The sequence below is a fragment of the Calidris pugnax genome, unplaced genomic scaffold (genome assembly GCF_001431845.1).
Source record: "Calidris pugnax isolate Ruff unplaced genomic scaffold, ASM143184v1 scaffold39, whole genome shotgun sequence".
In the NCBI taxonomy this organism is placed as follows: domain Eukaryota; kingdom Metazoa; phylum Chordata; class Aves; order Charadriiformes; family Scolopacidae; genus Calidris; species Calidris pugnax.
In genome coordinates, this window is record NW_015090828.1 from 5,094,054 (window position 1) to 5,108,424 (window position 14,371).

Sequence of the window (14,371 nt, forward strand, 5' to 3'; positions counted from 1 at the left end):
AATAGATCATCACATGTAACAAGCAGATCTTTGCCATTGCTCTGTATTTTTACAAGCTCATGTGCAGTTCAAGTACTTTGAAGTTAAAATACTACCCAAGCTCATTCTGCTGTTCCCATTCCTGGGAAGACCAGGAAATCAGGAAAAATGCTAAATCTCAGATGTCCAGGGAACCCCTCACAATAGCACTACTCTCCTTCCACATTCTCAAAGTCTGCCTTTTGCTGAAGCTGCCCTCTTCAAACAAGGAGAGGCCAAGATCAAAGGCAGACTCTGGTCACAGACAGCTCTCATAGCTGCCATCCACAGCCTGATCATTTGCTTCAAATGCTTTTGCTTGTAATGAAAGAACTTTTCTGTATTTAGTACCCCGCCACAGTGACTTTCTGTAGCAGGTTATCCAGAGAAAACCCTGTGGATAAACCCTTACAGAAAACCAAAGTTCAGGCCACAAGCAATTTCATTCACACTCAGTGCAAAGAGCTAGAGCAATGGCTTACCAGCAAAAGTAACACAAAAATACTTGCTAGGGAAAGGAAGCAGTGGTGCCAAGGGCCCAGCCTGGCTTTGCCTGCGATGTGTCCGCAGGGACCATCTGTCCCAGCATCTTCTACCAACTATGTACAGCTGAGTCCTCTCATCTTAAGGGACTCTCACATAAACAGCAACGTCCAAGCCAAACAAGGGAGCCAGACTTCCCAGATGGGCATCAGGAAGGCAGGTTCTGTATTTGTGGGAGGCAATCTCTAACAATACCATTTCAAAGAAGAATGGCCTGTGGGCTGAAGTCTGCATTTGTGGGAAAGTCTAATATAACAGATATTTACACTTCACCCTTGGTTTGGAATGACCTTCACGTGGCCCTGTCTGAGCAGCAGAAACAGGCTTACCTCCAGCTGGGATGTTATTCTCAACTTCGTGCTGTAAAGCAACTGTGCAACTTTCCTTAAACTTGGCAAGACTTCAGACCAAAACTTACCACTGATTTCAGGATGTCTCCAGGCCACTGCTGAACAATTCCTCTTTACACTCTTTCCATTAGTTTAATATATAACATACACTGTATTCCCCAAAGTCAGATATCCCCTGCGCTGATTTACATTAAGTTGCTTTAGTCTGCTCATCTTAGCAAGTCTGCACAAAGGTAAGGCTTCCTAAAGGTTTGAAAAACTCTTTACCTTCGTCCATGCCATTGAGTATTTCGGTCAAGTCTTCATGTTTGCTGTCATACTGGTGCTCCTTCCAGGTTTCACCATTTTCACTTCGAAGTACAATTAGCTCTCTTTCCTTTCCTCGCATTGATCCAAAATGCGGGATTTCCACTATGACAGGGCTAGAGAAAAAGGAACCATATTATTTTTAACCCTACATCTCCTCACTGCCCTTAATTTCCCACGGGCATTAAGTCTTTAAGAAAACTACAGTCATTTTAAACAGTTAGCACTGTTAGGGTAAAAATGTTTTTAAAACTGCCAAAGCTGCACAATCCTTTATCATTTAAACTATAATTAATAGATAACTTAAAAATATTCATATATAGCTCATTTTTAATGCAAATCTGAAAAAGCGGGCTATAGGAAAAAATAGTGACAACTTTTCCTAAGAAGAGTTCTCCCCGCTCATTTATCCCAGGATGTAGGTGATCCAACCTGCCTCCAGCACACACAGCAGTGCTGACTTTTAATTGGCATTAGCATAGTCAAAGTTCGGATTTGGCTCAAGGGATTTAAAGGGGCAAAATCAGTTCAGAAACAGTCCAGCTATCCAAACGCATGCAATGGCTATTGACTGCAGCACAAACTGCTCGAGTATTTTTTTTTTTTTTAAACTTCAGACTAAGTCTAAAACTTTACAAAGCTCTCCCTGGCTCTCTGCTGATGCAGCTCCTGTGAAACACAAGAGTTTGTTTCTCATTAGCTTCACTTTCTGGTTCTCATGTCCAAAATCACAGCTGCAACATCTGCACTGTAAACATCACCGGGGAATGTTTAGATCCTTTCACAATGGATTTCTGAGTTAAACAACATCACAACCACATTCATATTAGTTGCTGTCAAACATTTTGGGGGGAAGGAAAGGGAACAAGAAGGTGGTTAATAATACGCCTATGTCACCAGACAATGTATCTTCAACAGAGGACTGCAGGTGCATTACTGAACAGTTATTGTGAAGAACCGACAGAAACCACCATTCACTTCATGTGCCATTCCTTAACAAAACAGACACTTTTGCCAAACACTTCACAGGCAGGATATGCATTTTCAAGTATGCTAAGACAAACTGACTGAAATCACACAGTAAGGGAACAATTATGGATTATGCAGCTTTAAGACATTTAAATAGACAGTATCATTATTTTCCTACAGAGGTTGTAAAGGATTTCACTGCTTTGTAATAACTCAGTTCAAAGTAGCATCACATGATGGGAGAATTATGCAGCACTTCTCTGGGACTGTACACCTGCAAGGCGCTGGGTGCATGAACCCAATTACCTGAGCATGGAAATTACAACAGCCATCTTGAGGAAAAACATAAACTAGTTGGAAGTCCAGTTTTCACATTAAATACCAAGGAAGAGGAGTTAGGTATTTTTTTCCCATGAAAATAGAAAAAGGTAGCTTAATTAATGTATCTTTTAGATGCTTTTAAGAACACTCAGGCTGTTACTCTAATTTCAAGTCCTTCAATGAGAACTAGGAATGTAGCTGCTGTCTCCCATTGTGCACAGCAAGTAAATACCAAAAATTCAAATACATTGCTTAAGATATTTACTCTCTAGTTCAAAAAGTGTACAGACTGACAGCTAACACTGTAGTACAATCTTTGCAGGCTAATATTTCAGATACTGTCTCTATAAATATTTAGAAACCACACAATTTTGTGCATGACATTTAACAAGAATACTCAGTGAGAAGGTATTGAACAGGTTTGGAACACCAAAACTAACCAATATTTTGAAAACCTAATGCGATAAATTTCACAATATGGTTTGAAAACAACAAAAATATATGGAAACATTCTTACATTTTTAGACTATACACTGCAGTTCCTTTGGGTAGCATACTTGGCTTTATAAATTTATTTTAACGAGGTGACTCTTTCAGGTTGAAAAGATTAGTATTTCTCCAACCTTGTTGAATGAAGTAATTCACTCGATATCTTTTTCTAAATAATCTTTCATAAACAATAGACTTCATGCGATCATATTTTACAAATGTTTTTCCTGAAACAGACTCAACTCAAGGCCTGTAAATACCTTCTCTACCACAGGGTTGAACTTAAAGGACTGTCACTGTGTATTAAAATGTATTTGATGCAGTTGAAACACTTCAAATTTAAAAAATTACAAAAGCACATAAGTTATGAAAGCAGAATGCTGGCAGTGAATTTTACATGCCTATAAGCACAAGGTAGTAGCAGAGCTATATTAAATCAAGCCACTATGATTTTCTTTCAGTGACATAAATCAACTGAAAGCTTTAGTAAACTTAAAAAAAAATAAAATGAGAATAACAAAAAATTGGAAACAAAAGAAAAACTGTAGACATTCTGTATCTTTTCCGTACATATCCTACCCAATAAATTTTGTTCCTTGTGGACCAAGCTGCAGGATTCGGCTAACCATGCTCTCGCCCTCATTTAGAGGGGGAGGAGTGTTAGGAAGATGCAGTTTACTGAATAACATCCATGCAGCAGGAAGAGAAACAAGAAGGGGAAATTAGGAACAGGCTGTCATTCCCAACAGAACCGGCAGTTTACACCAGGGTGCCACTCACAATAATGAACAAAATTTATAATTAGGAAAAAAAAAAGCCACATCATAGTGGATTGTTTCCCCTATTATAAGCTTTAAAAAAGGTCAGTTCCTAGCATTTGTACTACTTGATGCTCTACAGTAACTGCTCCGCCATCACTCTCAGTGGCTTTGCTCCACAGGACAGACAGGCAGCTCCCAGCAACTCCGGAGGGAGCCATGCATGTGCTGCTTCATAGGGAACAGAGTTCAATATCTAGGTCCTTGTGGGTGACTTCAGGACACTTTTTTGTGACAGTGATGTTTCTCCAATACTCTATGAGTGAGAGGGTCAAAATCCGTTATGCGTTATAGGCGTGTGACTCCTCCTGATTCCAAAGGCAGGTTGCATGAGTAGATGGGGGCAAGATCTGGCTTTTTCATGGCTTTCCTTACCTTTGGCTCCACCCTGCAGTCATCATAGAGGCAAATCTCCTCTTAAAATACAAGGTTACTTTCTGGAAGGAATGGCAGGTTGGTATTTTTTAATATTTCAAGTTAAGTAGCCTATATTACATGCTCAAATGAGGTAGAGTCAATGTTTAACTACTCAAATCCACAGGATAAAGGAAATGAAAGACGCAACATGAGTGTAAACAATGAAATTCATCGAACAACTCACCCTAAAAATTGTGCCCCTGCTGGCCCCATTTCTACAAGTCTACTTGCTAATCCTTCTCCTTCAACCATGGGTGGTGGGCTGGCCAGTTTGTGCCTCTTTACCAAGCGGCAGGTGATGCGGGTCGGTGCCGTACACTTGCGTGGCGGGATAATTATTCTCATTCCATGATGGCGACTGCCCCTCATCGAACCCCCGCGGGCATCAACCATAAAACTAACCAGGAAACTGTAGGAAAAAGGAAACACGTCAATGAAAACGGTCACAAAACAAGCAGAAATTCAGAAAAAAGTCAACTGCCACAGTTTTTAAAGTATTATTAGAAAAGTCCTCCCGATCCCAGCTAAACTAAAAAGAACACAAAGATTCTTTTAAAACTCATACTTACATGTTAACTATTGGTTATCAAAAGCAGGAATCGCTAAAGGTCTAGTAACACCACAGTGAAATGAACAAGTGCTACTGAGTAATTTGTACTAAAAGAGTAGACAAGTAGTGTATTAGTAGTGATTTATTAGAATTTAAGAACATCTCTCTGCTACTGTTAGCTCTACTGTCTGTAAATAAGAGGAATTAGCCTCACATACAGAAAGGAACCAGACAGTGTAGGAAAAGGAGAATCAAAATCGCTTATTATTTTTGGGATCTCAGTCTTCAAAACCTCCTCACGGTCTCATCTGCAAACAGACCTGATGGCTGGCAGCACAAGTGCTGGCACCATGAGTGACAGTCAATCCAGGGCTCTCACTGATGGGGAATGAGTGAGAATATCAAGTACATAACTTTCTTTAGGCTACTGGCACTCTGGAGTAAAACATGCCATTACTCCTCTGTGAAGAGGACATTCATTAGCAAAAAGTGACATTAAAGAAAAATAATTTTTGCCAGTGTTATTCAAATGCATAATTTTCGATTCAATAATAGAAGGCTAAGCAATTATATTTCTAAGTGGTGAGTGGTAGATTTTAAAACAAATTTTTTATTATTAGCAAGGGAATAATGAATATTAACAAGAATAATCTTTAATATCTGTGGCTTATTTAATCTATGAAATGCTGTGAAGCTGCATATGTGAAGTGTTACAGTCTTTAACAGAACAGTGACAGGAAAGTGGAGTCTCCTCCCAGGACCAAAACCAGACTTCAGCCTGTTTCAAATATCTGCAGCAAAAATTCTTCCAATTTATGGGGATCAAAGCATACAGCTTCCTGCAGGGCTATACAGTTACCGGCTTATCCTCTAGTGCTCCAAAATACCTCCCCTCTATGCTGAGAGAGAACAGCTTCAGGTAGAAGATGCAATAACAGGACAGTATCAAGGGGGACACGAGTTATCAACTCAGTCTTGATACCAATATGTTTTTGTTTGCTCCTCCTATATAATATGCAGACACTGACATAGCTGGCACATCTGCTGTGTGGTTTCACTATTTTCAAGGCAATTGCCAAAACTTCCAGACCTTAAGAACTAAACCTTCATGTGACTAACAGGTTAATCCACTCAATTTCCTGGTTCCCAGCTGTAAACTGAACTATGGGTAAGAGCCAATAACCCAGGGAGGTCATGAAGATCCTTTAAAAATGCCCCCAGGTGCTCTGAAGTATGAATGGGGATTTGTGTAAGACTGTTACATTTGCTCAGGAGGCCGGCAGGACATCAACAGTGACACCTGATGTGCATTGGCCAGGCCTGCAAATAAGCTGCTCTCCAAAGTCCAGCTGAGGTGGGTGGGAAGAATCTGCACAAAAGCAGGAGTGTAATCAAAACTTGATATTAGTGGACTGCAGGAGACAGGCAGGTAGGAACAAAAGCTGTAAATATATGAAGCAGGACAGAGAGGTTGTCCAACTAAATTCCAGATAAAGGAACTGCTACATCGCCCTTCTTCAAAGCAAATTAAAATCCATCAGTAAAGATGGGAAGGTGAAAAAGTTCTCTGAGATGACCCTGACCCCCATTTATCAATTCATGTGCCCCAGACACTTTACAATAGTGATGCATGGAATATTCACAGTAGATTTCATACAAATAAATTGTATCCACATTTCTCTCCTAGATAAACACTCTGTACACTACTGAACAAATCCAAACGTTGCCACTAGGGTACCCCAATCCCTCATAAGAGGAACTGTTTCAGTGGGACAGGATCTTTGCTGAATGGCTAACCAAATGCTTTCTACAAATATTAGATACATGTGTCGAGAACAATATGCTCAATCTTTAAATTATAGAGTATATAAATTATGTTAAGATTTACAGATCACAAGATTTTAGATGTCTGTAAAATCTGTTGACTGGAACACTTTTCTGTTTGCTAACAAAAGGCTGTAACGAGCAGAGACACCACACTTTGGGGTTCCCTCTCCCCTCCGCTCACTGAGCACTATTAGCTTGTCAGCACGTTTGTGTCCCTTTTTCTCCCTGCAACTGCTCTATACGGTGGGTGGTGAAGGCTGATTGTAAAAGGCAGATGCCACTGAGGATGTGGAAGGGTGGGTCAATGGTTGGTCTTCAGAGCTGGCCAGGAGCCCGCTCATGACTAGCTGTGAAGAGAGTTCAAGACAATTCATTAAAATTTACTATGAAGAAAAGCAAAATATTAAGCAGGGACCCACAGCCCTCGGTCACCAAAGGGAGAACACTGAAAGGAATGTGTTACAATTGGTGCTTTGGTGCATGGCTTTTGTCTGCAGAGAAGATGGGACCACTTCAGACTACGTGGGAGTGCAGAGGGGGGGAGCATCCCTTCAGGGCTGGTGCTGCAGCAGCTCCGGGGAGGCACATCTGGTCCGTGCACCAGGGAGCAATGGAGAGAGGGGCCTCCCGGGGAGCTTGGCAAGGCTGGGCTTGGCCTGATGGCTCGGTACAAGAATGTTTTGGAGACCTGCCTATCATGTACGTGATTGCTGGCACGCTAAGCCCGTTCAGAATTAATAAAAAAATGAGGTTTTCATCTAATGCAAAAATGCCAAAGCTTGCTCTCAGATAAGATGTTTTCGCTGTATCCAAACTATTTTAATGATGCTGGTGTGTCAGAGCGGATTTTCAAAAATCTCTAGGCACCTAAATCAGCTAACTTAAAATAATACAAAAATCAATGGAAGTTAAAAGTAAGTACCTAGAAAAATCAGGACCCAAGTTCTCAGGTACGTTTAGGTTGTACATTTCAAGGTCATGCAGAGACAGCTGAGTTGGGTTTGATGACAGGCACCGATACCAGTTCAGCCTTGGCAACCTGGGGCTTAGCCCTACTCCTGCACACTGCTCACAGCAAGGGCAGATTAACCCTTGCCATGAGCTATGTCCCACCACAGGAACCAGCCCATTACAGCCACCTTTGGTGTCTACACCACACCACAGCGAAGAAAAAATTTTTTAGCAAATCAGCCTTTATGCATATTGCTCCCATATAGAAGTCACCATTGTCAATAGCATATTAATTATTTCCTTGTTTAGTTTTCAAATTAGTAATTTACCATTTAAATCAATAATTCCAAACAGTATTTCATGCACTTTCTATCTAAAAGATTAGTAGCTGATGCTTGCCTAAATTAATGCTCCACTAATAATGGAAACTACAATATGATCTCTAAAACACAACGCTAAACGCTAATGAGCATTTCTACTTGAATACATGGAAGGGATGAGGATGTGGGCGGATGCACTACAAACATCTACACACACTTTGTGGGAAAAGAGTTTAAAAAAAATAAAATGAGGATTCACAGAAAGCACAGAGTTATCACCTTGAATCATACTGGGGAAGTGGAGAGGAATAGCTGCAAAATAATTTAGAAAGCAAATGGGAAAAATTAATGTAAGATAATTAGAGGCAAGCAACAGAAAATATCAATAATAAGCGCAAAGGAAAAGTAACAATCAGAAAAATAACAAAAGCAACACATTTGAAGGCCAACTTTAGAAATTATTTGGCTTTTGCTTTGCATATTGTGACCTATGTCGTATAATATATGCTACATATGGGGAAAAAAAAGGCGTTCATTTATTCAGTCAGCACAAGTCCATAATTTCTCTGAGAAATGCAGAAACACATGGAGAAAAGTATCTGCAGTTTACTTAGGTCAACAGAGAATTTATTGTAACACAACTTCTTTATTTAATTCCCAGAATGTGCTACACTGTGCCACGGAAAACTAGTTCTTGCACTTTTCTACAGCAGCTTATTTTCCCAAGTATAATGTCTAGATCTGTATGACAGGAGATTTGAAGGGAGTATTGGTCCTCGCTATTCATTACACTGCTTTCAAAAATGAGTTTTTCTGGGTGTACAGGAGGTTGGAGTAAACTATAATTAATCTGATGTTTTCCACATTGCAAGACTGGATCCAGTATTTCTGAGTTTCTCAATATGGTAGGCAGTGTAATGCAGTAATTTCTTTCTTTTAGCTAGGAAGATGAAAGAGTTAAAAAGACAGCATGAAGAGAGCACACCCACATTTTAGTTCGGGAAAGTTGCATGAGTAAGCTCCCATCTGAAAGCCGAAGGTCATTTTGGTGAAGGGTCTCTACCCTTCCAGAGGCCTCAAGATTCATGACACATTTCAGCGTGCTGCTTACAATGGACCCTGTTCAAAATATATGCTGGCAAAACAACTTATCTGAACTCAGAAAGAAAAACATAAAACATTATCTTGGCTTAAAAAAAGGAAAAACCAGAAGAGTCGAAATTACTGCCAATAATTCCTTCTTTCTTCCTCTTTCACTGATACACTGCTGGATCTCCACATCCTGCTCCCAAAATTCCCCTTCTGCCTCAGTGAAGAAGCGGGAACAAACGTTGATGCTCTCTTCTGACGGTGGGGAAATGGGGGAAAAGAGCAACCCGGGGGAGCGACTGCAGAGGAGCACATTGCAGGGCCCGGGGGAGGATGAGGAATGCAAAGAGCCGTGGGGTCAGGCCCTGGCCGCAGGGCGACCTGGACCACGAGGGCTGCCCAGCTGGCATTTCTTTGCCTATGGCCACAGAAAGAGAGCTGGGGACTAAGCCAGGGGATGAAGCACCGCGAAGAAGCAGAAAAAGGAGTGACTTTTCAGAAAAAGCCTGGCAGAAGAGAAGTGAAAGTCATGATCCTCTGCATGTCAGATGTGCTGAGGTACTGGAAGATGTGATAGGAACATCTGTTGATTGCCCCTAAATGAAGATAACAGGGAAAACCAAACAGTATCACATTATAATATGGGGCCACAATTGAAAAGAAAATAAACAAATGAGGTTTTTTTCCTAACAAAGAAACCCAGTCATCACTGCATCATTTCAAATGAGAAACGTGACAGGTCAGAAAAGCCACACCTGTTTGGAGAATATTTTGGTGCTCAGATCCTCTCCCACCCCTACAGCCCCACAGTTTGCTCCACTGCTGCAGGTCTGCAGCCCTTTCCCTCTGGGCAACTCTGTGCTAGGGAGGACTGATGTACAAAGGGAGGAGATATGAAGTGGATGATGTCAAAGATCTTGTGTCCACAGAATATACGTTTTTGAGGGTTGGAACCATTAATGAGCAATGCTAAAGAGCTAAGGGGAGACAAGTATTACTGGAGAGGACTGGCAGGATGCAAGCATCAGACCTATTTTGTACCATGATGAAAAGGAGCCAGAACATTTTAGACAAATCAGTCAAATCCCAACTACCAGAAATATTTAGGAATAAATTATCCAACAATCAACCTGAAATGGCCCAAAGGATAATCAAGACCAGTACCGCCAGTCCCCAAAATAAAAATGAGCCAAAATAAAGGTGGCAAGAGTAACTCTCCTCAAATGAATTTAACTTCCTTCTTCGACTGAGCAATTTACCCAGTGGATGCAAGGAAGTACTATCTTGGTATTTCAGTAAGAAATCAAGGCACAGTATAGATAAGGTAAGTGCACAATCACCCAAGAAGTTACCTCAGAAGAGATACCATCAGTGCTTTACTGTTAAACTGAAAGGAAACTTCAAGTGGAGAATTCACTGTGCTGTCCTGGGCCAGGTACTAAGCTAATGTCTTCATTCATGATTTGAACACTGGACAGAACAAAGGTCTGGGAAGTCTTTGGAAAATAGGATCAGAATTAAAAGCTATCTTTGCTAAAATGGAAAGAGGGTCTGCAACCGGTAAACTGAAATACAGTAAATGCAAATGTAAACAGAGGGAAGAAGCCGAACACAGAAGCATAAGCATAGAAAAAATAACCAGACTGCACAGTTTCAGAAAAGAACCAAGAAATTCTAGCAGATCACAAACATCAGTCAACAGAAACAGCAGTTACCAAAATGATGATTGTCACTGTGGCATTGCTTAAGATTAGGTGTGCCAGGTGTGAGACTAAAGAGGTAGCAATCCTGCTTTAGAAAAAAGCTATCATCAGAGGGGAGAGCCAGGGGACAGCAGCAAGGATGCCTTGCAATGTGGAAAGCACCACCTAGGAGGATCTGGGAAATTTTAGTCTTTAAAAGAGGATTACACATCTTCCAACATATAAAACATCATTAAGAGACCAGTAAGATACTGCTCTCCATGACTACTACGGATATTAAAAGAAATAGGCTTAATCTTCAGCAAAGAAATTTTAAGTTGAATATCAGGGAAAGAATATTATAACAAAGGACAATGAACTACTTGAAGCTGGAGGACTTCAGAACCTCTTAATTTTAGTGACTATGAAGAACATATTTCAGGAATGGCTTGACAACATTTTATCCTGCTGAAATGCAAACGGGTGGACTACTAGCTCTCCGAGGTCCTTTGCTGACCTACCTTCCCACGATAACCAACAGACTCCAGCTTTTCATTCTGCAGCTCTTGACATTTCTACTCTAGCATTGACCATATGCAGTGTTTTATCAGCTCAGGCCCCAAAAATCCACTGTTGTATAAATCTGTTCAGCAGAAGCAGGTGCTTACATGTATTGTGGGACTGGAGCTTTAGATTGGTGGGACTTGCTGCTGTTCTGGAACTGAAATCTTTTGGTATGTGCTGCGCTCATTTTCATTACAAGAATGTAATTAGTCATAAAATGGGGAAGTAAATTAGAAAGGATATGAAATTTTATGTCCTGATGTTGAAAATTAAACAGCAAATATTTATACTAGACAATCTCATATGCAATGATTCCTCTCAGTTACACATTTATTTGCACGTTTTACAATATGCATTCAAACATTACTACTGTTGCATTTAAATCAAGTCTGCGTGGTACTGTCAAGAAGCACCAGAACTACAGTGATAACTCCTAAGTAAATGAATAGTACCACTGAAATCAAACTACAGATATTGGTGAACAGACAAGAGTTTGGATGTGTAAATAAAATGAGGTTAAATTAAAGCCCCCCATTTTTTCTGCTATGAAAGAATAGAAAGCATAACATTATATATCTGATTTCATATTCCAAGTAATTTAACACAATTCAAACAAAATCACCTTATGACACTTAAAAGCAAAGCTTAAGCAACAAAAAAAGCAAAACAGGACTATTAAAGAGAAGCTGGTGGGATTACAATGCTTTGGCATTCAGAAAATTAAATGCAGAAGCAAGTTTTTGGTTTGATATGCAAGAATTTAGACTGACTCTTGCTATTAAGCACCCTCATTGAAGTCAGTGTGAATTTTGCCACTGGCTTCAACTGGAGCAGGAATAGGCATGTTATCAGCCATTACAGCTAGCTGTATTTTTCAGCTAACAATACACTTCCACATTTAAAGATAAATGAAATCTGCTAAGTGACCTACCCAGAATGGATGGGACTTGAAACAAGGTTGACATTGTCCAAGGTGTCTGCAGCCCAGCTATAGTGTCTGAGAGAATCAGAATCAAACTCCCTTTGGAACGTCAGGTGCTTAAAAACATAATAAAAAAAGAATAAATTGAAATTCAGAATTAACATGAAAAACACTCATCTTAAATACAAGCTTGTTAATATAATTCTATTAAATTTAGATCTGGCCCCTTTCCACATAACAGTGCTGATGTCGCAGGTGTTAAATTACTGGAAAACCTGTAAGAGAAACATGGAATCCACAGACAAATTAATCTTAAGTATCTTCAAACATTCAGTTGCCTGCTTTTTCCACTTCTTTCAGTTACACTTATGTCTCTCTCCAAACTTTACTTACATGTGCAAGGTTAAAAAGACTGAAAAAAATGTTACCATTTGTACTGCAATCATACATCATACAGACAGGTGGTATAATATTCCCCAATAGAACACGCCATTGGATAGATCCTTATTCAAGCAGAACCTGAGAGTAACTTCACTGAGAGTTTAATTGAAGCTGTGAAGACATAACCAAGCTCCCGGTGGGAGGAGGGTTCAGTTGGTCTTTATACACGTACAACCACCACCAACACTGTTTTCTGGAGTGCTGCTGTCATCTCTCATCTCTGTAAAAATAGCTTTAACCCTGTGAAGCGCTGACTCGCTGGTGCTATAATTAACTGCCCCACCTGACAGACACTGAGGGGAGGCATAATTTATTTGTTGCTGCTGCCCATGGACATGCGCGTTCACCCTCCAGCCTCCTGTGCCCCACAACAAGGTCCAGGCTATAAATCCTCTTATCTGTATAGCAAAGCCATTCGAGTAACTTTATTTATTTCTTTTTTCCTCAGAAATTAAACAAATGAAATCTTCAAACACTGTATGCCCATATCTCTGGGGTGATATGAAAACTTCTAAACAATTTAAGAAGCACTGTCAGAAGTTACATCAATAAAACTAAGTCAAGCAGCTGTCATGCGATACACACAGACAATCTTCACCCAAGAAGGTGTTAAAGATGTCAGTGTTTCCTTTAAGTAGGTTGTTTTCTGCCTACAGGCAAACACATCTAGAGAGAGCAGAGTCTGTATAGACTAAAACCTCACAGGCTGTTTTCACATTAAATTCTGTGGGTTCGAGTCAAACCTGAGCCAAGCACACACTTCTACACAGGGAGGTTTTATTATTTCCATCAATTTTTTGATGTACTGGCACATAGAGACAGTGCAAATGAATTATTTTGAATGGAAATATCAGCATACTTCTGTTGAGAAGCTTCCACAAGATAAGCAAGCAGAGGGTGCTCTGTTGTTGGCCAGAACCTGCAATCCTCCCATCACTCTGGGATTTCCAAAAAACTTCTCTCTTCAGACATTTCTTTTATTTCAGATGAGCATTCCAGGTTTCCTTCCAAAACCCCTCTACATTATAGTTTACTGCCAATCAACAGAAACATCTGCAGCACATAACTCTGCTCTGCCATCTGTCCCACACTGTGGCACGTGGCTCAATGCCTCCTCCTTTTGCTACCTTAACTCCTTTCTTAAAATCTTTCATTATACTTTTTGCTGGAAGAGATGTATTTTAGGTCTGATGGTTCAAGCACAGACAAAAACAACAGGGGGCAAACTTGCATATGTTAAACATCAAAATACACCATCAAACATAAAAGATAAAATGAATGCCATTAAAACAATAGCAATTAAGCAATGATAGTGGCTTTAATTAGCATTATAATTTAGTTTATTGAAGACAGATTTTCTCTTTCCAATAGACCACTAGGGATTCTCCTAAATTTCCCTGAAGAGCCACAGTTTAGGCAGGAAAGCCATAGCCATCTCTGCAATTCCAAGGGATCTAACTTGGTAAGAGCTCATACCGAGTACATTATTGCTTTTGATACCCAACAGCGTAAGATCCAGACAGTTGGTCTCAGAAGTTGTAAAAATTTAGATAAACAAAAATAAATTTATTCCTTTGTTCAGTAATTAACTTTATCATCAAAAATAGGACAAAACAAAGAAATGTGTTAAAAAGAACACCACAATTTACTATTTGTCATTCAGATGGCTGCTAAACCGTAACAGTGTCACTGCGCTGAGGTCCAGGCACACACAAGGACACATACATCAACAAATAAACATGGGAACATGTTTGCTATAACAGAAGGAAAATGCTAAAGTTCCTTCAGCAGTGT

General features: G+C 40.0%; 1 protein-coding gene across 11 annotated transcripts in view; it reads right to left on the bottom strand.

The window, feature by feature from the left end:
* Positions 1-14,371, bottom strand: part of ANK3 (ankyrin 3, node of Ranvier (ankyrin G)) — a 208,697-nt gene that overhangs the window by 54,275 nt on the left and 140,051 nt on the right. For 7 of the 11 annotated variants that reach the window (XM_014940420.1, XM_014940417.1, XM_014940415.1 and 4 more), the window contains 3 exons: positions 12,146-12,252; positions 4,416-4,640; positions 1,179-1,333 (listed from right to left, as the gene is read on the bottom strand). In XM_014940420.1, the coding sequence (XP_014795906.1) occupies positions 1,179-1,333; positions 4,416-4,640; positions 12,146-12,252 (487 nt within the window). Of the gene's footprint in view, positions 1-1,178; positions 1,334-4,415; positions 4,641-8,158; positions 8,192-12,145; positions 12,253-14,371 lie in introns of all 11 variants that reach the window. The other 4 variants (XM_014940413.1, XM_014940414.1, XM_014940411.1 and 1 more) reach the window with 1 other exon arrangement.